General features: G+C 37.4%; 1 protein-coding gene across 1 annotated transcript in view; it reads right to left on the bottom strand.

Annotated features, from left to right (window-relative positions):
- LOC150107087 (telomerase-binding protein EST1A-like) overlaps positions 1–26,056 on the bottom strand; it is a 330,605-nt gene that overhangs the window by 302,503 nt on the left and 2,046 nt on the right. Inside the window, exon 2 of the mRNA XM_090390990.1 lies at positions 12,432–14,568. Coding sequence (XP_090247116.1) covers positions 12,432–14,568 — 2,137 coding nt within the window. The remainder of the gene's footprint in view (positions 1–12,431; positions 14,569–26,056) is intronic.

Below are 26,056 nucleotides of genomic sequence, written 5' to 3'. Positions count from 1 at the left end.
GAACGTGTTCCATCCATCTATGTTTATATTTTTTAATTTTTTCAATTACTGGTTCTTGGTTTAATTCTTTCATAATATCTTCGTTTCTTTTGTGATCAAATAGGGTATACTTTGCAGATTTTCTCATAAACTTCATTTCTGCTGTTGTTAATCTTTGTTTGTCTTTTTGTTTTATTGTCCAGATTTCGCTTCCATACATTAAGACCGGTAGGGCTAATGTATTGTATACTTTTAGCCTGGTTTGTGTTTGAACTAGGTTTGGTTTAAATATAGAGTTAATTACTCCTGTTATCTTTAAATATTTTGCAATTTTTATGTTTATATCTTTTTCATTTTCATAAGTGATCATACATCCTAGGTAGTTAAATGAATTCACCTGTTCTAAGATCTTGTTATCTAATACTATTTTAGTTCTTGCTGGATCTTGTCCTTTAAAGGCCATAGTTTTTGATTTTTCCGTTGATATTATCATACCATAATCTTTGGATATCTCATTTAGATTTAAAATAGCTTTCTGTAAGTTATCTTCAGAATTTGAAATTATTATTTGGTCGTCTGCAAAGAGGAGAGTGTTTTAAGTTAACTGTAGGTGAAAGTTTAATTCCTTGATGTAAATTTTTACTCCATTTTATTATTATTTCATTTAAGTATATATTAAAAAGAGTTGCTGAGAGGGGACATCCCTGTCGGACCCCTTGGTTTATCTCTCTTGTATATGATAGCTCATGATTTAATCTTATTTGTATTTGATTATTTTCATATATACTTGTGATAGCTTTTAGGATGTTATTTGGTATTTGTCTTTCTTTTAATATGTTATATAATATGTTTCTTTTAACTTTGTCAAATGCTTTTTCAAAGTCAATAAATGCAACATGTGTTTCTAAATTATATTCTCTTCTTTTCTCTATTATTAATTTCTCAGGGGACCCTGTAACCCCTAGAGAGCGCGTCCCCTGGGTGGCGAATAGGGGAGCCCACCATGTGTGCGTGTGTACATGCGCGTGCGTGTGTGTGTGTGTGTGTATATATATATATATATATATATATGGTGGGGTGGTCCGAATATACTGAATAAGGACTCGTTGAACAACAGGGCCATAAGGGGCAATCATCTTGATTGTAAGGGAAGTGGCACTCCCATGGACCCCTAGCTGGATCTATCCTCTCCTTCTTCTACTTTGAGGAAGACCCACTTACTTTAATCTTTCCTATAAGGCTTATCAGCCAACTCTTCTTACTATATGACCCTTGTGCTATTAGAGTACTCGAGGGCCATGGGGTCTTTTCATTTCTGGCCTTACAACTATGTCCTCTCTATAAACCTTACTATATTTCTTCTATAATCTACCCTTTCCCCTTCAATATACCCTATTCCTCCTATGGGTTTAAATTCGGAAGAAGGCGAGTTCAGAAGCCTTAAGGTAGCAGCCCTACCACTGAACTATTCCATCGTCAGGCTAGTCCCCTGACATGGAGAACATAACCATACTTGTAAGCTGACAGAAAAAGATACTCGGATTGAATCTATGGGAAATGACCCTGGAATGGAAAAGGGAAAACGAAAATGGAAACGACAAAATATAATACACATAGCAAACTGGAATGTAAGAGGAATAGCATATAAAGAAATAGAATTAGACCAGTTATTAAATGAAAGAAATTTTAAAATAGCAGTAATCACTGAAACAAAAAAGAAATTAAAAGGAACTATGAGAACTGAAAATTTTAATGTGATATACAGTGGAGTCGACAGAGACTAAAGAGCACAAGCAGGAGTCATGATTTGGATTCATAACTCCCTTTCAAAACAGTTAAAACATTATAAATTATGGAATGAAAGAATAACAGAAGCTAAAATAAAAATAGATAGAGGCTATTTAACAATAATTGGTTTATATGCCCCAGAAGAAGGAAGAGAACATGATAATATTGATTTTTACAATCAGCTACAAAACATATATAATAAAATAAATAAAAATGATTACATAATTTTAGCAGGAGACTTAAATGCAAGAATTGGAAACACGAAAATTAATAATAATATAGGAATACATGGAGAACACACTCTAAACAGAAATGGTAAAAAATTGATTGACTTTGTAGTTTATAATAACCTAAAAATAATGAATTCCTTTTATAAACATAAAGACATACATAAATATACTTGGGCAGCAAGAGGATGGAAATCAATATTAGATTACTTCATATTAAATGAAAAGACATCAAAATTTTCACTAGATGTTAGAGTTCACAGAGGATATGAAATAAGCAGCGACCACTTCCTTGTTAAAATAAAATTAAGATTACCACCTAAATGGCTACAAGTAACAAGAACAGAAAGAAAAATTGAAACATTTGTTTATAAAACTAGACTATTGAATGACACAAATGTACAATGGCTATATGAACAAAGAATTAACCAGTATCTAGATAAAATAAAACAAAATGAAGAAATAGAAATAGATGGCTTAATATAAAAACGATACTAAATGCAGCAGCAAATGAAAGCTTAGGAAAGACCAAAAAATTCAATAAAAGAAAAAAACTGAAGATCTGGGATCATACAATCAAAGAAATAATCAAAAAGAAAAAAGAAGCCTATCACAAATGGTTAAGCAGTAAAAGATTAGAAGATGAAATAGAATATAAAAGAATAAGAGCCATAGCTAAAAGAGAAGTCAGAAAAAGACATAGAGAATCATGGAATAAATTTGTTTCTAATTTAGAACATGATTTATATAAAATAAGACCCAATGTATATAAGATTTTGAAACACCTAAATGCAGATACCAAAGAAAACAAAATTAAACACTGAATTGAAATTAGAAGAATTTCTAAATTACTACACAGAACTGTGTACAGACAAATATTTTAAAAAAGACAACTGGCAAACAATTAACGAAAATGAAAAGGAAATAACTGAAGAAGAATTAGAAATCAGTCTAAAAGAAACAAGAAATGGAAAATCACCTGGAGAAGATAAGCTAGGTTCAGAACTATATAAATACGCAGGAACAAGATTCAAAGGAAGACTCTTATTATTTTTAAATAAAATTTACTCAACTGGTATCCCCCCACTAGAATGGAAAAAAGCAATTGTGATTCCTATCTTTAAGAAAGGTAATAGAGATGACCCTAAAAACTATAGCGGTATCAGTATACTAAATTCATGTTACAAAATATACAGCAGAATCTTAAGTAACAAACTAATGAAATATTCCGAAAACTTTATTCTAGAGGTACAAAATGGATTTAGAAAAGGACGATCATGTATAGACCCAGCCTTCTGCCTAAAATTAATATGCAAAGTAGGTAATTTAATAAATAAAAAAGTATGAATCTCTCAATTCTAAACACCAGTTCCAACACTAATTGATATTTAGAATTTAAAAACGCAGCACTATAACACAGCAATTATAAATTATTGAAAAAGTTAAACTTTGTTTCTTTTATTACAACTTAGTTTTTGAAGGTTTTAGTTAGGCTAGCGAGACTTTTGTTGCTGTTCTCTGTCCGTTAGCTTACTAATTCTGGGATGAATAGAAGTGATAGCCAAACACAGACAGTCAGGCAGTTTCTCTGTTTTGTTTTAAGCACAGTCATGGCAGAAAATGCAGTTTCACAAAGATATGTGGTGGAAAAACAAAGAAGAAATCGCATTGCTATTTCTTCTTTACTTTTCAAACAACATCATCTTCAAGTGGAATGCAATAATATCTGAAACTGAATTCTGGCAATAGAAATCACCTGCTTCCATAATATAATCTGAGTGCGACTCAGATTATATATATATCAGATTATATTATTATTATTAGAATGAAACATTTCATTATTTCTTTCTGCAATGAAAAATATGACTGAAAGTTTGAGCTTCTTTTTGAATGATTCGATCTTGTTCCAAGCATTAAATATTGTTGTATCTGGACCTTGAAGTTTTAAATTCAACTAGTATATGTAAGAAAATATGTTGCTAAGATATGCCAATCTGACTACCCATTTCTTATCCTGGTAATAATGGGACAGGTCACTTATCGATTAGAAACAGCTCAACTTCCTTTTGGAGTTTGTATAACCTATTGAGAGCTTTACCGCAGGAAAGTCAATGAACATCCAAATGGAAAATAAGATTTTGGTGTTTCAGAGTCCATTTCATCATAGCACAATGCTTTTAATAGCTTGTATTTAAAGCACTGTTTTTTATATAATTAATAACGGGGTGAACGGACATGCTACCGGAGAGCTCCTGAGAGATTTGTGTTTTTTGTTGACTTATTGGTGTTTTGGATTCAATTTAATGGACTTAAGTGTGTAATTTTGGTATATTATTGGAGCTTTATTAGCATGGTTAGTGTACTAAAGTGTTTTATAACATAATCTATGTTGGGAAGTCGCCGCTAGATGAATTCGTAATGTGTAGTGTTCGTGCAAGCTCCAGATAAGATAAGTATCATTTTCAGTTATCGATACAAATTACTAAATATTGTGTAGTTTTGTTTTGTTTGCCTTGCGTATTTTAGTGCGTCTATTTTTGGTGTGTTATAACGTATAATTTGACAAAACACGTTGCAAATAAATATGGCACCTGTGCGAAGGAAAATGGCGGCTAGTAATGAAGGTTCGCCATCCTTATCAAAGAACGGTAGCATAAAAGAAATGAGTCAGTGTACTAGCTGTGAAATGTACGCTTTGCAGAGTGCGGTCGGAGTGTGGTTATATGATAATAAAGGATTGAATGTGTGTAGAAAATGTAGGAAGAATGAGGAATTGAAGTGTATTTCGGATCATGAGTGTGATATGTTTGTCAACCTTCAGAATGAAGGAAATAGGAATATGACAAGAAACGGCAAGGTTCATCATCATCATCATCATCAAATTCCTGCCATGTACCCTCAAGGGGTGTACAGGATATGACAGTACTACATGAAAAAATTACATCATTACTAACTTCCTATCTACAATTTTCCTCCAAATCAGTCTGTTACTTGTCAAGACTCCAACATTATCAGATCTTATATTTCTATCGTCTAAGGCACTTTGTACCGTATCAATCCACCTATATCTTGGTCTTCCTCTGGGTCGTTTTCCTGCCAACCTGGCAGAGAACACTTGTTTTGCTAATCTTTCCTCTCCCATTCTATTTAAGTGACCATACCATCTGAGATTAGCTCTGCTAACGCATTCCTGGATGCTGACAATGTCAAGTTCTTTCCTAATATCCTCATTTTTAATATGATATTGCCATTGATGCCATCTGTTCACGCCTCTAATCTTTCTCAGGACTCTCATATCTGCAGTCTCTAGTCTTTGGTCAAGTGTTTTACTTCTGACCCAGCTCTCAGATCCATAAGTTAAAATTGGTTTGAACACAGTCTTGTATATAGCTAATTTAGTGTTCCGACTAATTTCTTTCTTATTCCATATGAATTTATTCAATTGACTTCCCACGATACCAGCTTTGCTGATTCTGTTGTCTATTTCTATATTTAGTTTACCATCTTCAGTAAAAATTGTGCCTAAGTAGCTGAAATGTTTTACTTGTTCCACAGGTTCTCCATTCACAACACAGTTGACATTTTCAATGATTCTGCCTATTTTCATTGTCTTTGTCTTTTTATTGCTGACCTTCATACCATATCTATTACAACAGCTATTCAATTTAGTCAGAGAATCTTGCAGACTTGTAGCGGATTTATTTAGAAGTATAAGATCATCCGCATAAAGCAAAGAGCTGACATTAACATCTCCAATTTTGATATCAGGTTTAATACCACATTCCTTCATAATGTGATCCATATAGATAATGAATAACAGAGGGGATAATGTACATCCTTGTCTCACACCAGATTTAACATTAAACCATCTTCCTGTACTTCCTTGAAGTGGAGGTGAGTAGTCTATTGCATAACCTCAATGTCAATACATCTGTGGGATTGGATGGTATACCAGCTCGTGTTGTACGAGAAGCAGCTAATGAATTGTCAGTGCCCTTGACCATTTTGTTTAATTTGAGTCTCGGGTCTGGGTTGGTCCCGAGCGGGTTGAAAGAGGGGAAAATAGTTCCACTGCATAAAGGTGATTCCAAGACTGCTGTTGTAAATTACCGACCGATTAGCATATCAGGAATCATTGTCAAGGTCTTAGAGAAATTAGTCAAGAAAAGAATACAGGATTGGATAGATGAAAATGGGATATTGTATGGGGGACAACATGTGAAGGGTAGATCATGCCTCAGTAACTTGCTCACGTTTTATAACACAGTGACGGCTGAACTGGATAGGGGTAATGGGTTTACAGTGATACTACTGGACCTTGCCAAGGCCTTTGATAGGATACCACATGGAAACCTAATCAGTAAACTGGAGCAGATGGGTATAGATATAGGGTTGGTGAGATGGATAAGAGGGTGGTTGAAGGAGAGATATCAAAGAGTGGTTTATTCAGGAGTGGAGTCTAAAAGACGTCTTGTGACTAGTGGAGTGCCACAGGGCTCTGTTCTTGGACCACTGCTTTTCAATTTGTTCATCAATGATATTGGAAAGGATCTGAGAGGAAGTGTTCACTTGTTTGCTGATGATGCAAAGTTGGGTAGAGCAATTGTGAGTGAACAAGATGTCAAAATTTTACAGGATGATTTGGATAGTTTGGAGGACTGGGCTAGGAAAAATGGATGTCAATTTAATGTGGCAAAGTGTAAGGTTATGCACTTTGGGGTGAAAAGAATAGCAGCAGTATATCGCATTGGTGGAATCATACTCCAGGAGATTGATGAGGCTAGGGATTTGGGAGTGTTGGTGGATAGGGAGTTGAAGTTTAGGGGGCACATTGCAAAAGTAACTAAAACAGCTCACCAAATCACTTGGATTCTGAAAAATACTTTAACATGCAGAGACGAATAAGTTGTTGTTCCTCTGTATCGAGCCTTGATAAGACCCCATCTGGACTTCTGTGCCCAGCTATGAGCACCAGGGTTTCTTCGTGATGGGGAGGAAGTGGAGAGGGTCCAGAGACGAGTGACCAAGATGATAGCAGGGCTGTGGAATGAACCTTATGAGAATAGGTTGAAGATTTGTGGGTTGCAGAAATTGGACGATAGGCGAAGGAGGGGTGATATGATTGAGACATTCAAATTACTGAAGGGTTTTTATAGGATTGATCCAGAAAATATTTTTGAAAATATGACTGGTGGTGGGAGGACTAGGGGCCATGCATGCATGGAAGCTGGGCAAGAGCGTGGTTGACAAGGGTGTTAGAGATAGGTTCTTTACTTGGAGAGTGGTAAATGAGTGGAATAAGCTTCCAGAGTCGTGGGTGCTACGACCGTGAATGAGTTCAAGGCAAGGTATGATAGTTTCTGTGTGAATGTTGAATAGTTGGTCTTGACATGATGTTAGGGCCTCCCTCGATGAGTCTGTCGACTCCTTGGAGTTTCCCGGAACAATAATAATAATAATAATAATAATAATTTTAACAGATTGAGAGAGGATTCAATAAGTTCAAGTGCCATTTTTTTGGAGACCAGGTTATGCCTATGAATGTAGCAATGCATTGAAAATAAGTTATCGCGTGCCATATCCTTAATTTTAGTGACTAAACTTGAATTTCTACCTGTAAGGCAGGCAACGCCATCATTACAAACTAAAACACAATTTTTCCCATTCGAGACTTCTCTCATCAATGAAACCATTTAAAACTTTGAAAATCCCACTGATGGTGGTGTGCATAGATATTCAGAAACACTTAAAATGTCTTCCTTCATGTCACTTTCATCATGGTCAATATATCGTATATCCATAAATAAAATGCTGTTGTTCTGAATATCTGTAGATTCGTCCAGTTGTAATGCAAACAATTTCAATTTTTTAAATTTTTTCAATGAGTTATGTTTCTGTATCTTCTGCCATATCAGATATCCACCTTTCAACTGTATCATTCAACAATGAGATGTCTTTCATTTTATTTGCCACAGACCTACTACTTCATTACAAGCAGCAATCAAAGAAAGCTTAATGAGTTCTTCGTCAATGGAATACAGTTTTTTACATTTAGCTATCTGTAATGATATTACTATTATTACGAACGACTCCAGGGAGTCCTTAGACGCATCGAGGGAGGCCCTAAACATCATGTCCACACAACTATATGACATTCTCACAGTATCTATCATAGCTTGCCTTGAACTCACTCACCGTCATAGCACCCACAACAGACTCTGGCAGCTTATTCCACTCATTTACCACTCAAAAAGCAAAGAACCCAGCTCTAACACCCCTGCTAACCACACTCTTGACCAGCTTCCATAGATGTCCTCTAGTTCTCCCACCAGTCCTGATCTCAAAAATATCCTCTGAATTAATCCTATAGAAACCCTTTAGCAATTTGAATGTCTCAATCATATCACCCCTTTTTCCACCTATCAACTAATTCCTGCAACCCACAAATCTTCAACCTGTTCTCATATGGTTCATTCCATAGACCTGCTATCATCTTAGTCACTCGCCTCTGGATCCTCTCCACCTCCTCCCCATCAACAAGGAACCTAGGTGACCAAATCTGGGCACAGTAGTCGAGATGAGGTCTTATCAAGGCTCCGTACAGAGGAACAATAACTTGCTTGTCTCTGTTTGTCAAGGTATTTTTCAATAACCAAGTGAGCTGATGAGCTGATTTAGCTACATTTGCAATGTGCCCCCTAAACTTCATCTCCCTATTCACCAACACTCCCAAGTCCCTGGCCTCATCAATCTCATGGAGTACAGTTCCACCAATGTGGTATACTGCTGCTAATCTTTTCACCCCAAAATGCATAACCTTACATTTTGTCACATTAAATTGACATCCACTCTCCTTAGCTGAGAACTCCAATCTATCCAAGTCGTCCTGCAAGATTTTGACATCTTCTGAATTCACTATTGCCCTACCCAACTTTGCATCATTAGCAAACAAATGAACTGTTCCTCTTAGATCCTTCCCTATATCGTTAATGAACAAATTAAACAGCAGTGGTCCAAGAACAAAACCCTGCGGCACACCACTAGTCAGACACACCACACACCGTCTTTTGGACTCTGCTCCTGAATAAACTACTCTTTGATATCTCTCCATCAACCACCCACCTATCCATCTCACCATAACTTGGTGAGATGGATAGGTGTTGTAATGGATAATGTTGTAAACTAGAACATTCCCCTATGTTGTAGTTTACGGATTAGAATTCATGTGGTATCCTGTCAAATGTCTTAGCCAGGTCCAGCAGTATCACTGTAAACCCATTACCCTTATCCAGTTCAGCTGTCACAATGTTATAAAACTTGAGCAAGTTACTGAGGCATGATCTACCCGTCACAAAGCCATGCTGTCCCTCCATACAGTATCTCATTTTCATCAATCCATTCCTGTATTTTTCCTTTGACTACTTTCTCCAAGACCATGACAACAACTCCTGATATGCTGATTAGTCAGTAATTTGCAACCGTAGTCTTGGATTCTCCTTTATTCAGTGGAACTATTTTCCCCTCTTTCCACAGCTTCGGGACTAAACCAGACCCGAGATTCAGATTAAACAACATGGTCAAGGGCACTGATAATTCTTTAGCCGCTTCACGCAAGACCCGTGCCGGTATACCATCCAATCCCACAGATGTATTCACATTAAGGTTATGTAATAGACTATTCACCTCCACTTCATTTATCACAATTCCCATATAAACTAATGGTTCCTTCATTTTTTCAATGTCACCACCCGGATGATATACTTTTGCAAAGTGCTCGCTCAGTAACTCCACTATATCGACTGATTCAGTGACCTCCTTACCATCGTCATTCCTTAAAATCATTTTGCCGTGTACAGTTTTTTTTTTTTTTTTGCTTGCAGCATACTGAAAGAACTGTTTGGGATTCTCTTTAGCTTACATAGCTAGTTTTCTTTCATAATCCACTTTTGCTTTTTTACCACACTCATTACCCTTCTGGCCTGCACTTTATACTGTTCGTGTGCCTGCAAGTCACCTCTTTCTTTAAATTCCCTCCACAGTTGTTTCTTTTTTTTGCAGCTCAAATTTAATGGTGTTATTCATCCATTTAACCCCTACTTGTTTTACTATTCGGACCCTAGGTAAGCAATCAGCCATGACCTCCTGTAAATGCTCCTTGACCACTTCCCATGCTCTATCGACATCCAGCCTTTGCAGTTGTACATGCCATGGCACTGATCCAAGCAATCTCCTAAGCTTGTCGTACTTGCCAGCAAGGTAATTCCACATATACCCTGTCTTAATCGAAAATTCCACACCTTTAGCCACCTCCCAAGTAAAGACCTTATGATCACTCTCGCCAATAGGTGGCAACATGGTCATATTCATTACAGTCAAATTCTCAGATGCTATTACCAGGTCAAGTATTCTCACACCCCTAGTATTTTCAATTACATGCTGTCTCAGATAGTTATCCCTTAATAATTGAAGAAAATCCATTTCTTTCCTCATATTATTAAATAGGATGATATTAAATATTGAATTGATATTAAATAGGATGCTATCAGAAGTGAAGTGTCAGTGGTTGAAGATTGGGAAATAATTTTCTTTTCTATGCTAAGTGCATCTCTTTTACTCATAAAGAATTCAATAGATTTGTTGACTAGATTGGAAATATTTTGTGTTGAGATGTTAGATAAGTCGCAATGGCTTCATAGCTTCATTTTACAGAACAGTAGCACAAATGACACATCGAGGTCATGGCAATTGGTCATTGTGAGGGCAATGCATGAAACCAAATTTTAAATAGCTGTCCATGTACTTATGAGTGAATGCAGACTTTTTCTTCTATGTGCTGGTAGTTTTCCCCTCCTTTTGTACATCCTGGAAATCGCTCTGTAGGCTTGAGGTGGATGAATCGCTATTTGTTGTGTCACAAACACCTTCAATAAGAAATTTGTTAACACTAAAATTAAACAAAGTCTCATGTCTTTTATTCATATTAAAATTTAAATCTGCATTCCTCATTCGTTCAGTATCCAGGTAGACACCTAACAGGGTGCACCACAAGAAGGTGAGGATTGGACAATGGGTCAAAAGCCCTGGTCGGTTCTCCGCATTCCTTTAAAGGCAATCTGGACATCTCCTCTCAGTTATACAGTTTTGACACTTAAGCACCCCACTGGTGAGAACCAGGATCTAAAATTGGGTTGACAACAATGGCATTATCTTTGATGGACAGCATGGATTTGCTGAAGAGAGATCACGCTTTAGTAATATACTTACTTATTATAATAAGGTGATGGCTTGGTTAGATAGATGAAAGAATACACAGTAGTATACTGCAAAGGCTTTGGATAGATTACCTCATAATAAGTTGATAGTCAAACTAGAGCAGATAGGTTGGATATTAGATTAGTGCATTGGATCGGAGATTGGGTATCTGATAGGTGTCAGCAAGTTGTGTATTGGGAAGCAATATCCCAGAAGAGGAAAGTCACTAGGGGAATGCCTCAGGGGTCTGTTTTAGGGCCACTGCTGTATGTATATATGTTAATTATATGTTTGTTAATATATGTTAATAATATTGGCGAGGATTTAGATGGGAATATCGAGTTTTTTTGCAGATGTAAAACTGGAACAAACTATGAAGAGTAGAGCAGATGTTACCTTACAAGAAGACTTGAACAGATTGAGTGAATGGGGACATGAGTTCAATGTTACAAAATATAAGGTATTAAATTTTGGGAAACAAAGATGAGATTCAGAATTTATGCTTGTTGGAAGCAAAGGAAACAAGAGATCTTGGGATGGTGGTGGATAAGGATCCAGAGGCGACTAACTAAGGTAGTTTCTGATCTCTGGAATGTCGAATATGAGGAAAGATTGAGACGATGCAATCTACAGAGTCTAGTAGATAGGAGGAAGAGGAGTGATATGATAATGGCCTACAAGTTAATAAGGGGTTATTATGGGATCAATGTTGAAGAGGTTTTACAGAAAATAGTGAGAGATCAGGGGAGAACAAGAGGTCATGCCTAGAAGCTGTACAAGGAGGGCGTGAACAAGGGAGTGAGAAGCACGTTTTTTACATGCAGAATTGTGAATGCCTTGCATGAGAGTCTTGTCTGCACAGAATTTGAGCGTGTTTAAGGTGCAGTATGATGAGTTCTGTGTATAACAAAAAGATCTCCTAGATAGTTCTCTGACTTCATGGGGTCTCAGGATAATAATAATAATAAAGGTCATCTTAGCCATTGTTCTAAGATGATATCTCCAATGAGCAATTGGAGATTTCTCACATGAATTTATAAGAAAGAAATTATAATTCATTTGACACCTTGGGATATCCAACATTTAGATAACTGATGAATCAATACAACTCAATCATTTTTTTTTAATTATTTATTTATTTTTTTTTTATAAAATTTAAATTTAAGGAAGGTTCAAATATCTTACCTTCTTTGTCTGTCATGAGAGAGATTTTCATAACAAACAGGCATGCCATGACCTGGATTCAAAGCAGAAAAACTTGGAGGAGGGTGAGGAGATGTGAATGGGTAAGATGGAGCTATAATTAAGTCTTGTGAATGAGCAGCAGAACTAAACTGGTCTTGATAGAGATTTCCAAGTGAAATTCCAGAAGGAATTTGTATACTTTCAAGCTGATTTATTCCTTGATTCAAAGCAACAGATGAGAACTGGGTAGAAAACAGCTGAGGTTGTAATGGTACATTAATTACTAGTGGTATTTCAGGATTAGTTGGATCAAAAAGACGCTTATGTATGATTGACGAGTCTTCTTCGTTTATCTTCTTTTCCTCAACCAATATGGGATCTTGTGAGATACAGGCATGCTGCTGCTGCTGTTCAGCAATTATTGATTCTGTAGGTATCTTTAATATCCCAGCACTTCTTGTTTCAATTTTCTCATACTGCTTTCCTAACAAATGACTCTCTGTTTTCAGCTTTTGAAATCGAGGGGGCAAATTCTGTTCAAATTCAATCTTATCCCTATTTACTTTCTTATCATTTTTTTTGGGGAATTTATCATAATTTCGTGCATCGAGTTTCATAGATTCTCCATTTCTTTTGTTTCTTCCTTTGATTGGGATTCCCTCAAAATTCAGAACTTTAGCAGATTTATTATTATCTGCACTGCTAGTACTCCTGCCATTATTATTATTACTACTACTACTATTACTACTGCTACTTCTTTCTGACTCACGGTTATTAACAACTGTAATTACATGATTTTCAGAATCACATGTTTCAACAGCTTCACTCCAGTCTGAAATTTCTGAAAAGCCCTTGTTTTTATATTTTATTTGACTATCTTTTGAATCAGATAACACAACAGAACTTGTATTTGTCTCACTGCTATCGTGAAAGTTTAGACCATCTTTTTTAGTTTTCTGAGTACCTGAAAGCCTTTTCATCTGTAAATGATTTCTATCGTTTTCTAAACTCTTATATATATATATATTCTTGGTCAATGTATTTAGTTGTTGACTGGTACTGTCATTTTTATTATCTTCATTCTCTACAAAGTCTAATGCACAACACAAATCATTTTGATATGGTGTCTTAGTACTTGTTTCTATCACAATAAATTTTCCATCCCAATCTTCCGAATCAGGTGTACATAATTTTGGAGATTCAAACACCTCACCAGAACAGCAATTTGTAAATTCAAAAGTTTCATTTAGTCTTGTATGTGACTGATTTTTCTGAAATTGTGCAAGTTTCCCATTTTTCTCACATTCCTGAAGATCTATATTTTCACTCTTTTCATTAAAAGTGATATCAGTTCCTCTATAATAGTTTTTATTGTTTTTCTGAAGTAAACGATTAGATAAAACATAATTATCTCTTTCCACATAACTATTAATCTCAGCATCACTGAAATTCTCTCTATCTTGGTTATGTTCTATATGTATATCCTCATTCTGATTTCCAGTGCTTTTCTGCAAAAAATTATTATCCACCTTTGTGTAGTATTTAGTTTTATTATGGGATGATTTTTTTTCATTTATAGAAATGTCACCATAGGTCCTGTTTTTTCTGTACGCTGATTTTGAGTACCTTTTTGAAGTACACAAAGAAGAGTTTGCTTTGTCAACATTGCAGTCTAATTCTACACCTTCTTTACTAACTGATTTCTCTATTTTTCTTAAAGGATTTGAATCCATAATTTTGCAACTGTCTATAGAAGACATATCCAACACAACTCTCTTTTTAGGAATGTAAACTTGGAGATCTGGCCTTCTATTTTTTGTGGTATTTCTTTTACAGTTAACTGCATTTCTCTTAGAAGTCCCCAGATCATTGTTGTTATGGTTAAAAATACTGATTGTTTTAACTTTTTCAGATAAGTGAGAAATTATGCTCTTTATTTCTTCACAAGAACTCTGATCAGAATTAGTAATTTTTGAATCATCTCTACGAGGACTATAATTATGATGACTGTTTCTCTGAAGAAGACCCATTCCAGGTCTATATATTTGCACTTCAGGTCTCCTTCCTTCTCTTTTTTGTTTTCCTTTTTCTTCTGACTTTTGCTTCATATCTGTACTATACCTAACACCATATATTTCTAGAAAAAAAGAAAATATATCCAATTAGAAAAGGACACCAAATATTTAAATTAATTCAAAAATTTTGAAATACGAACTGCAAAGAAAAATAAATTAGCGATCGCGCACACACACATTCAATTTCACTTGAATTAATTCACAAATGTCTATCAGAAGATATCTGTTTTTCCTGCTTTGGGACAAAACTAAAAAAAAAAAAAAACTAAATTATTAAATTAAATTTGAAGGGGATAAATTAACTGCAGAAATACTAGAGGCAGATAACAAAGATGGTTTCAGAAATGTACAATGCTAGGTATGAGGATCGGCTGAGGGAATGTGGACAGCAGAGTTTCGCAGATAGAAGGAGAAGTGATATGATCGAGACTTTTAAGAATGGTCAATCAGTTCAAGGAGTGGTATGATAGACTGTGTTTCCTAAGAATGACCTCCCACGATGAGTCTTTTGAGTCCATGGAGGCCTGAATAGTAATATGCGAGGTTGGTCTGAAAAGTTCTCAGCCTAACAATGAAAAAACTAATTTATAATTTCAAAATTATTTTTATTTTTCAACATAATTCCCCTTAAGACTAATACATTTATTCGAGCGATGCTCCAGCACCATTGTCCCGTCCCTGCAGTGATTCTCAGTAAGATCTTCAAAATACCCCTCTACAGCCGCAATCACCTATTGATTCGAAGAAAAACGCTGAACAGCGAGGAAGAGTTTTAGTTTTGGGAAGAGACAGAAGTCAAAGGGAGCCACATCTGGGGAATAGGGTAGATGTTCCAATTCATAGTGCAGATCCCTTAATTTTCCCATTGCCAAAACACCTTTGTGTGCAGATGCATTGTCCTGATGAAAGATGATTTTTTTCTTCAAACCAGGTCTTTTCTCGCGAGTTTTTTCATCTACTCTGGTTAAAAGATCGAAATAATATTACCCAGTTATTGTTTTCCCTTTATGAAAATAATTAATAAACAAAATGCTTTTAGCATCCCAAAACACCTATGCCATGACCTTTCCTGCTGATTGAACTGACTTTGACTCTCTCTCTCTCTCTGACTGAACAACCGGTTTCTATCCACTGTTTTGATCTGTTGCTTGGATTCTGGTCTGCAATGGTGAATCCAAGTCTCACCCACAGTAAAAAATCGGTGCACAAAATCAGTTTTATTCTTGTTAAAATGCTCCAAGCACTGTTCAGAGATTTTCATGTGAGTGCATTTTTCATCTACTGTGAGCAAGAGCAGTACTCATCTTGCGCAAAGCATTTTCATTTGCAATTCTTCATGCAAAATATATCCTACACATTCTTTTGAAATGCCTATAATCTCATCAATTTCACGCACTTTGACTCACCAGCCATCCAATACCATATCGTGCACTTGATCAATGATTTCCACCAGAGTTGAGACCTATGATTGTAGTACTACTAGCAATATTTCATGTGGAAGTGAGTTTGAAGCCATCTGGTGTGAGGTGGAATCTAACAAGACTAATTACATAGTGGGGTATTGTTACAGACCTAGTGGATCGGTTGCTAGTAATGAAGAAATGCATTACAAAATAGAAAAGATGAGCGTGAAAAGAGTAATCATAATGAGAGACTTTAATTATCCAAATATTGATTGGGTAGCAGTAGCATCTCATGAGAGGAATGAAAATGCATGTATTGAGCTGATGCAGGACAACTTCCTCAAACAGCATGTGACAAAAGGAACTTGAGGTCAAAGAGTGTTAGATTTGATTATCGTGCCAGAGGGTGTTTCAGTTAAAGATATAACTATTCTGCCTCAGGTTGGTAATAGTGATTATGCAGTACTCACTTGGGAAGTGACTAAGTTTATGAATGTTCCATTCAGAAAAGGTTACATGCTGAACTACAAAGCAGGAAATTATGACCAACCGAGGAGTATACTGAGTTCAGTGGAATGAGATAGGTTACTGGATGGAAAGAATATCGAGAATGCATGGGAAGCATTTAAACAACACTTGAATGATGCAATATCAGAATGCACCCCCGAGAGTTCAAAGAATAAATAGAGTAGGAGTCAAATGGATGTGTGATCTTATTAAGCAAGAAATTTTTAAGAAAAGGACGATGTGGAAGGAATACCGTGTGCATAAGGATGACGTCCGTTATGAATGTTATAAGTAGCAGGCTAGAATAGTCTGTATGGAAAACAAAGTCTGAGTATGAAAAGAAACTGGCTCTACGTGCTAAAGACAACCCACAAGAATTCTATAGATATGCTGCAAGTAAAAGAAAGAATGAATATGAAAGAATAACTCTTCAAAATCCTGATGGCATGAAGGTTACAGATGTAGAAGAGGTTGTTCAATAAATGAATGCCCATTTTGTTGAAAGCTATCAACTTGTTGTACACAACATAGAGCTCAATGTTACCTCTTCGCTGGATGAAGAAACTCAGATGTATGAGGACGAGGTATTAGAGCTGTTGCACAAGCTGAATAAGAATTCAGCAATAGGGACTGATGGGATATCACCAAGTGTGCTAAAAGAGTGTTCAGCTGAACTGGATATTCCTTTGAAGAGGTTGTTTAATATGAATCTCAGAACAGGGAAGATTCTGCAGGAATGGAAAGAATGCATGGTAATTCTATTTTACGAGGGTGGTCTGAAAAGTTCTCTGCCTCGACCATAGATGGCAACACCATTGGCACGATTTTTTTTTTTCTAAGTTTGTACATCTGTCATAAGCATCCATGTGAAATTGCAGGTCATTCTATCAAGCAGTTTGTTTTATACAGCTGTCTGAAAGTGTTGCGACACTAAATTTTATCCCTTGAAATGGATAAAATTGAGTATCATGCGGTTATAAAATTCTTTGTAAAAGAAGGTTTAACGTCAAAATAAATTGATTCGAAGTTCATAAAAGTTTAAGGAGACTCATCTTCTTCATTTTCAACAATTAAGAAATGGGCTGCCAAGTTTAAACTTAGCGTACCAGCCTTCAAAATGATCCACGTGAAGGATGTCCAAAAACTGTATCAACACCAATCAAATGCACATTATGGTATTTGGATAACAATACCATTATCAAAGTCAAAGTATGCGAAATTACGGAGACTATAAGCACTTCAAAAGAATGTGTAGAGTATATTTTGCATGAAGAATTGCAAATGAAAAAGCTTCACGCAAGATGGGTGCCGCACTTGCTCACAGCAGATTAAAAATGCACTCACATGAAAATCTCTGAACAGTGTTTGGAGTGTTTTAACAAAAATAAAACTGATTTTGTGTGTTGATTTATTACAATGGATGAGACTTGGATTCACAATTACACACCAGAATCCAAACAGTGGACAAAAGTCAGTTCTTCAGCATCAAAGAAGACAAAGTCGATTCCATCAGCAGGAAACGTCATTCATGGCATCGGTATCGATGTTTTGGGATGCTAAAAGCATTTTGTTGATTAATTATCTTGAAAAGGGTAAAACAATAACCGGGGAATATTATTCTGATCTTTTAACCACACTATACGAAAAAATTCACGAGAAAAAAAAATCATCTTTCATCAGGACAATACACCTGCCCACAAAAGTGTTTTGGCAATGGGAAAATTAAGGGATCTGCACTATGAATTATTGGAACATCTACCCTATTCCCCAGATGTGGCTCCCTTTGACTTCTATCTCGTCCCAAAACTAAAACTCTCATCGCTGGTCAGCATTTTTCTTCGAATTAAGAGGTGATTGCAGCTGTAGAGGGGTATTTTGCAGATCTTACTGAGAACCACTACAGGGATGGGATAATGATACTGGAGCATTGCTGGAATAAATGTATTAGTCTTAAGGGAGATTATGTTGAAAAATAAAAATAATTTTGAAATTATAAATTCGTTTTTTCATTGTTAGGCCGAGAACTTTTCAGCCCATACTAGTACAAGTGTTGTGCAGAGACCAATGTATCCAACTATCGGCCAATTGGTATCTCAGGAGTTGTGGTGAAGATTTTTGAAAAATTGGTAAGGGCTTGCATTCAGAAATGGGTTGACAGTGAATCTCTACTTTGCAGTCAGCAACTTGGGTTTATGACTAGGGGAAGGTCATGTTTTAGCAACTTGCTCACAATATTACCACGGAACTAGACAAGGGGAATGGATACACCATGATACTTTGGATTTTGCTAATGCTTTTGACAGAATACAGCATGATAGACTGCTGCATAAATTGGAAATATTGGTTTGGATTATAGAATATTAGCATGGATAAGAGGATGGCTGACTGACAGATATCAAAAAGCAGTATACAGGAGATGCAAGTCTGCAAGACTTTCCTGTGGCTAAGGTTCGGAAGGTACTGTTGAAGATTCTTCAAGATTTATTGGACATTCTCCTTTCCAGTAAAGCAATACCACCATACCTACAATCTTCAAGAACTATCTTAATAACGAAGAAAGAAACTTCAAGCCATGCATCAAATGTAGAACTATTACCATCTCCCCTTTGCTACTTAGATTCTATCATAAAATCTTAGTTAAATGACTTCAGCAACATATACAGCATGATTATAGACAGAGAGCTTCTGTCCCTTCAGACGGCTGTGCCGAGAATATATATCTTATTTCTTCTCTTCTGATTCCCGATGTGGCCTTAAACCTCTATATATGATGTTGCTGGACCTCCAAAAGGATTTTGATAGTGTCTCCCTTCCTGTTCTCCTTTGAGCAGTCTATTGCTGGATGTCCAGAACCTTTTATTTCCTATGTTATGGAGCTATACTTGGGTAGCTCCATCACTATCACTACAGGGACCCATGCGACTTCTATTCCCGCAGTGCGGGGTGTTCGCCAGGGTGATTATCTATCTCCCCTTTTCTTTAACTGCGTCATAGATGAGTTTCTTCACTCTCTTCCTAGCCATATAGGCTACTCTATAGGTGCTTCTTCCTTTAATGCTATGGCCTTTGTGGATGATCTTATTCTCGTGGCCTCTACTAAGGTAGGCTTGCAGGAACTCCTTGACTGGGCAGTTGACTTTTTCTCTATTTGAGGCCTTTCTATTAATGTAGAGAAGTCCTGCTCTTTAGCTCTTGTCCTCTCTGGTCGTGACAAGAATCTTAAGGTCAAGACTACAGAGTTTTCCCTGCACATGAGGCCATTGCATGCTCTGACCATCCTGGAAGAGTGGAGATACCTCGGAATCATGTTCACCCCAAAAGGAAGGTCTTCTGTCCCTTCTATCCTAAAAGCTGGGATCGCTTCTTTGAGGAAAGCTCCTCTCAAACCCCGTTTTTCCTTTCCCACTATATCCTACCTCACTTTTACCACAAGTTGGTGCTTGATAGAGCATATATCTCAGTACTATCCCGAATGGACAGGGCTATCCGTTCAGCCATGAGATCATGGCTAGGACTGCATATTTCCATGCAAGAGTGAAGGCCGGCAGGCTCAGGGGATTCTATCACTTAGATGACTGATCCCACACCTGCGGCTGTCCAGAATCGTGAAGTTAGAACTATCTTCTTCCCAGATCTGCAGAGAGACTTTCTATAGCCCATTAATACAAGAAAACTTTAGAGAGGCTAAAGGCTGGTCCCATTATCAAGGTACCTCAAATGAGTCAGTACCTGAGAACACAAGAGATGGGCATCTCTGCTGCACTGTTCTGTAGATGGGGCTCCTTTAAAAGAGTCATATCTGGTGCCTCCTCAGCATAATTGAGTAAGGGATGGCACCAGACTCTTAACTGAGTTCGAGTATATTGACCTTATCAGGAACAAGGATCAATGTCCTGCACACTCGAGCCTGCACAGTTCGATGGGTAGTGACGACAAACTGTAGGGCTGGCTGCCACTACTGTGAGACATTATCTCATATAGCCAAGTGTTGCTTCTGCACTCATGGGGTCCGTGTGTGGGGACATGACACTGTGGTCTACATTCTGTACAACCACGTTAAGAACAAAGGTTGGGAGACCACGGTGTAATCATATTATAGGACCACCGTGGGTTTGTGGAGCCAGACTTAGTGATTAAAAGAGATTATTATTATTATTATTATTATTATTCAGGCCTCCAAGGAGTCAAAAGACTCATCGAGGGAGGTCCTTCCTAAGACATAAAGTCTGTCAAGACTCACTGAGGGGAGGTCCCCCCTGAGAAACACAAAGTCTATCATACCACTCTTTAAACTCACTGACCGTTCTCGCTCCCACCACTCCATCAGGCAATGCATTCCACGGCTCAACCACCCTCCACACAAAGAAACCACTCCTTACCCTCTTGCTCACAGTTTCCTTTCGTAACTTCCAGGGATGGCCTCTTGTCATCACTCCTTCCCGCTGATCAACCAAGCGAAAGAACTCCCCAGTGTCAACCCTGTAACCACCTCTCAACAGTTTAAAAGTCTCAATCATATCACCTCTCCTTCTTCTATCCACCAAACTCTGCAGTCCACATTCTCTCAGCCGATCCTCATAACTATCCTTGTACAGTCCTGAAACCATCTTTGTCATCCGTCTTTGTATCCTTTCCACAGTTAATTTATCCCCTTCAAATCCTGGGGACCAAATCTGAGAACAATAGTCCAAGTGTGGTCTGATCAGAGACTTATACAATGGAATGATAACCCTCTTATCTCTGCAGGTCAGTGTCCTTCTCATAATAGCAGCAATCCTCTGTGTTACCTTCACCACCTTTGCAATATGTCCCCTAAACTTCAGGTTTCTATCCATCATCAACCCCAGATCTCTTGTCTCCCCTACTTCCTCCAGTATAACTCCTCCCATAGAGTATGCAGCATCCCATCAATGTTTCCCAAACCTCAAGACCTTACATTTTGCTGCATTAAACTGACACCCCCATTCATTTGCCCATCTATCTAGCTTATTTAAATCCTCTTGCAGGGCTACCACATCTGCACTATTACTAATAATCCTTCCAAGCTTCGCATCATCTGCAAACAACTGAATATCCCCTTGCAATCCACTGGCTATGTCATTGATATAAAGGTTAAACAATATAGGTCCTAGTACTGAGCCCTGTGGGACCCCACTTGTAACCCTCTGCCTCCTGGAAACTGCTCCACCATACACAACTCTCTGATACCTATCAGACAGCCAATCCTGAATCCAGTTGACCAATCTAACATCCAGACCCATGTGCTGCAACTTAAATATCAGCTTATCATGTGGCACCCTGTCAAATGCCTTCGCCAAGTCTAAGAAAATTGCAGTATATCCTTTCCCTCATCTAATGTTCTTGTAACTTTATTATAAAAGGCTAGCATATTGCTAAAACAAGAGCATCCTTTCACAAATCCATGTTGATTCTCACAGATAACATTACCCTCATCTGCCCAATGCTGTACACGGTCCCTCACTACTTTCTCCAAGATCTTAACAACTACTGATGACACACAGACTGGCCTATAATTAGACACTTCCAGTCTGTTACCACCCTTATGCAATGGCACTATCTTACCTTCCTTCCATTCCCTGGGCACCTTTGCCAAAGCCAGACTTTCACTGAAAAGCCACGTTAAAGGTACTGTCAATTCCCTAGCACATTCTCTCAAAACTCGTGGCGAAATACCATCCAGTCCCACAGCTTTACTGACATCCAGAGTACTCAGTATCTGAACGTCCAGTACCTCCTCCTGTACCTCCAGACCTCGTACCAGTCCTATCCCTCTAGCATTAAAACTGACTCCTCTAGGATGAAATACTCCAATAAAGTGTTCATTGAACAATTCCACTATGTCCTCTGCATCAGTCACTCTATTCCCATTTTTATCCCACAATATCATTCTTCCACAGTCATTTCTCCTCCTACTGGCCACATAGCTAAAAAATTTCCTAGGATTTTCTTTGGATCTTAGGGCCAATCTCCTCTCATATTCCAGTTTCGCTTTCCTTACCACACTAGTCACTCTTCTGGCCTGTGTCTTATATTCCTCATGCATCTCTTCACCTATCTCCTTATATCTCTTCCATAGCCTCTTTTTCGCATGCAATTCCTGTTTAATATTGTTTGTCATCCACTTTACTCCAAATTGCGTCCTCTTCTTCACTCGTGGTATACAACTTACCATTGCTGATAACAAATATTCTTTCACAATTTCCCACGCACTGGTGATATCCCGGCCTTCCAATTCCTCCCTCCATGAAACTTCCCGAAGTTGACGTCTAAGACTATTATAATCACAGATGGTAACGTTTGGGTAGTTGATGCCCAGGTGGTGGGAACAGGGTGCCCACTAGCCTATAGCCATAATAACAAGGTAAACTATTATAAGAATAACCAAGATCTATTAAGATACGGGAGGAGCATGGGGCAACTCCGAGGTTTACCAGTGTTACCATCTCTTTACATGGCGTATGGAGCGCAGATAGCTATAAGGACTTAAAACAGCTTGGGCTTATGCAGAAGAATATAAAAGTTCTTTCCTTGAGGGCCCCTACAAAACACACTGGTTGCCACCAGAGAATGACTACAATGATAACTAAAACAGGATATTCCTTTGGGCATTGGGTAAAACACTCATAAAGGCTTAGGCCTATACCAAGTCTGAACGTGATGTAAGGGATAGTACTGCCCATAACCAGTACAAAGATTAATAATAAAAAATAACAAGTGGTGTACCACAAGGATCAGTGCTTAGTCCACTGTTATTCAATCTGTGCATTAATGATATTGGGGAGGATTTAACAAGCGACATACAGCTATTTGCTGATGATGTAAAAATAGATAGAGTAATCAGGAATGCTGCTGATATGCAGTACTTGCAGAATGATTTGAATAGGCTGGAATTGTGGGCATGGGAAAATGGATGTCAGTTCAATGTCAGTAAATGCAATTAGATATTTGATGTAATTAGATATCTGATGTCGTATTATATTGGTGGGATTAGGCTAGAAGAAATTGATGAGGCTAGGGATCTTGGGGTGTTAACAGATAGGAAGTTGAAGTTCAGGGTTCATGTGGCAAAGATTGCAAATACAACTCAAAGATAATTACATTCACGTATAAAGATAAGGATGTTATTTTGCCTCTTTATAAGGCCTTGATTAGACCTCACTTGGACTATTGTGTGTAGGCCTGGTCTCTGTTGTGATTCTGATATAATGGAGAGTACAAAGGAGTGTTAAAAATGATATCAAGACTGTGGAATACTGAGTATGAAGACAGATTGAGAATTTGTAGACTGCAGACAGGAGAAGGAGGGGAGATATGATTGAGACTTACAAACTTCTGAAAGGATCATACAGAATTTCAATTGATGAAATTTTTCAATTTTTTTTTTCTAGATTTTTCTCTCATTGTGCATGATTGGAATGGATTGCCACTGGATGTTGTGAGTGCAAGCAGTGTGAATGAATTCAAGAATAAGTATGATAGCTGGTGTGTGTGTGTAGTATGTGGCCACTCTCGATGAGTCTCTGACTCCCTGGAGGTCTCTCTTAATAATAATAGTAATACAATAATATATTACTATATTATTAATATAGTAATATATAATATATAACAATAATTTGCATTTTATATATATTAATAATATATATAAAATGCAAATTCATAACATTTTCTTCTTCCTTTTGTGGTATTGGGCCTGCTGGCGTGTTCCTCACACCATCTCTTTATGGCTCTTCCTCCATTTCTTTTTCTTCTCAGTTTATATTTTAGCATTCTTCTTCTTCTTGGTAGTTTGTCCAGTAACATTCTGTTCACATGTTGAACCTATTTGTTTCTATATTTAACTAATGTCTGTAAAGTTGATTCGTACTGTAGTTCTTATAATTTTTGTTTTTCTTTTTTTAAATTTGGTTTAGTGTATCCTGCTGTTCTTAGAAATTTCTTTTCTGCTGATGTTATTCTATGTTGGTCTATTTTTTAAATTATCCAAGTTTCACTTATATACACTGGTGTCCAAAAGCTAAGGATTTTTACCTGTACATGAAAAAATTTCATGACTACAGCAAAATGTGGACCATTGCCAGTATACTAATAATTATATTACATTACAGAAAAAAATGTGTTATAAATTTCATACAAATTAAATTGCAATACATTTTTGTCTAAAGTTACAAATTTCCTCAGAAAAACTATGCGGAGAGACAATTCAGGATGGAATGTGTTTACCCTGAATTGCAATGCACCATTCATGTCTTACCATGCTTAGCACTAAGTGATTCAGTTCTTGAGACAAACTGGCCCACTCCTCTTGCAGAGTAAGGATAAAGCTTTGTTTTCTGGAGGGAACTTTCGAACAGCAATGCATTTCCCCTATTACAACCCAAATGTGTTCTATGGAGTTGGGATTGGTGAGCGTGCTGGCCACTCAATTCGATTGATATCCTCAGACTCCAGAATTATCTCTACTGCTTGGGTACAATGTGGTGTGGCATTGTCATTCATAAAAATGAATTCTTCATCTACAGCACCATGGAACAATTGAACATGAAGTTGACGAACTTTGTTCGTCAACTTCATGTTCATGATGGTAAGCAGTACAAGTTTCACAGCAGATCGTAATCTAGAATCAGAAGAAAGGCTGAAACGACTCATCTATAAAGCGTACTTTAGCCCATTGGTGTCTTGTCCAATTTTTATGGACACAACACCATTGAAAAAAAGCTCTACGATGAGCTGTGGATAAAAGGATGCAGACTACAAGCCTTCAGACCTATAGTACTACTTGTTGCAGACATCTTGCCACAGTTTGTTGAGATATCTGTGCATCTATACTTGAATGGAGCCAACTTGCATGCTGACCTGCCATGATGCGTCAATTATATTTTGCTGTTATAATCAAATATCTGTCTTTGTGCTCTGTGGCAGGGCGACCTCTTAGTACACATCTAGACACATTCCATGGGTTTGAAACTCTGCCCAGAGCCTGGATACAATGAGATTCCAAACTCTTTGGCAATATCAGTAATTCTGCAGCCTTTTTCAAGCTTTCCAATAATTATTCTCCACATGAATTGTAATTCGCATGGGAAAGAATCTAATTGTAAATGAGATGGCATCTCTGCTGTCAACTGGAGAGAGTGCACATGAGATTTTGATTTGGAGGATAAACAGAGCCTGTGTAGCTCAGTGGATGTGGCGTTTGCACACCATCGCGCTAGGCCGCACGAAGGAAGTCTTGGTTTCGAGTCTAGTCGGCGACTAGAGGAAATTTTTCTAAGCCTTTTTTCGACTGGTTCCCGAGTTAGTCGATCTCTGGCACAGGCAAGCAGGTTTTTCCTCCCGGAAACTCGGGTTTTTCGTCCTGTAAACTCAAGAAAATCGACCGTAGAACCCACATTATTTCAGACATTAAAATATATTGTGTTAGGGTTAGAGACCACGAGATGGCGGCACATTTGAGCCGTCTCTCTTCACTGCATACCGCTTAATTAGTGATAGCCTTGGGCCATCTGTCTCTGATTGGGTACCAGTGGAGATTGAACTGCCCACTCAGTCTCCAAAAGTTAGATAGGGCTAAATGGCCTCGCCTACTCCCGTATATACGGGAATAAAAAGGCGTTAGCTG

Source organism: Typopeltis vanoorti, chromosome 4, assembly GCF_054136105.1.
Source record: "Typopeltis vanoorti isolate ZY-2024b chromosome 4, IOZ_Tvanoo_1.0, whole genome shotgun sequence".
NCBI classification, from domain to species: Eukaryota; Metazoa; Arthropoda; class Arachnida; order Uropygi; family Thelyphonidae; genus Typopeltis; species Typopeltis vanoorti.
Note: the sequence above shows the minus strand (reverse complement) of the source record. Positions and strands in the feature narration are given on the sequence as shown.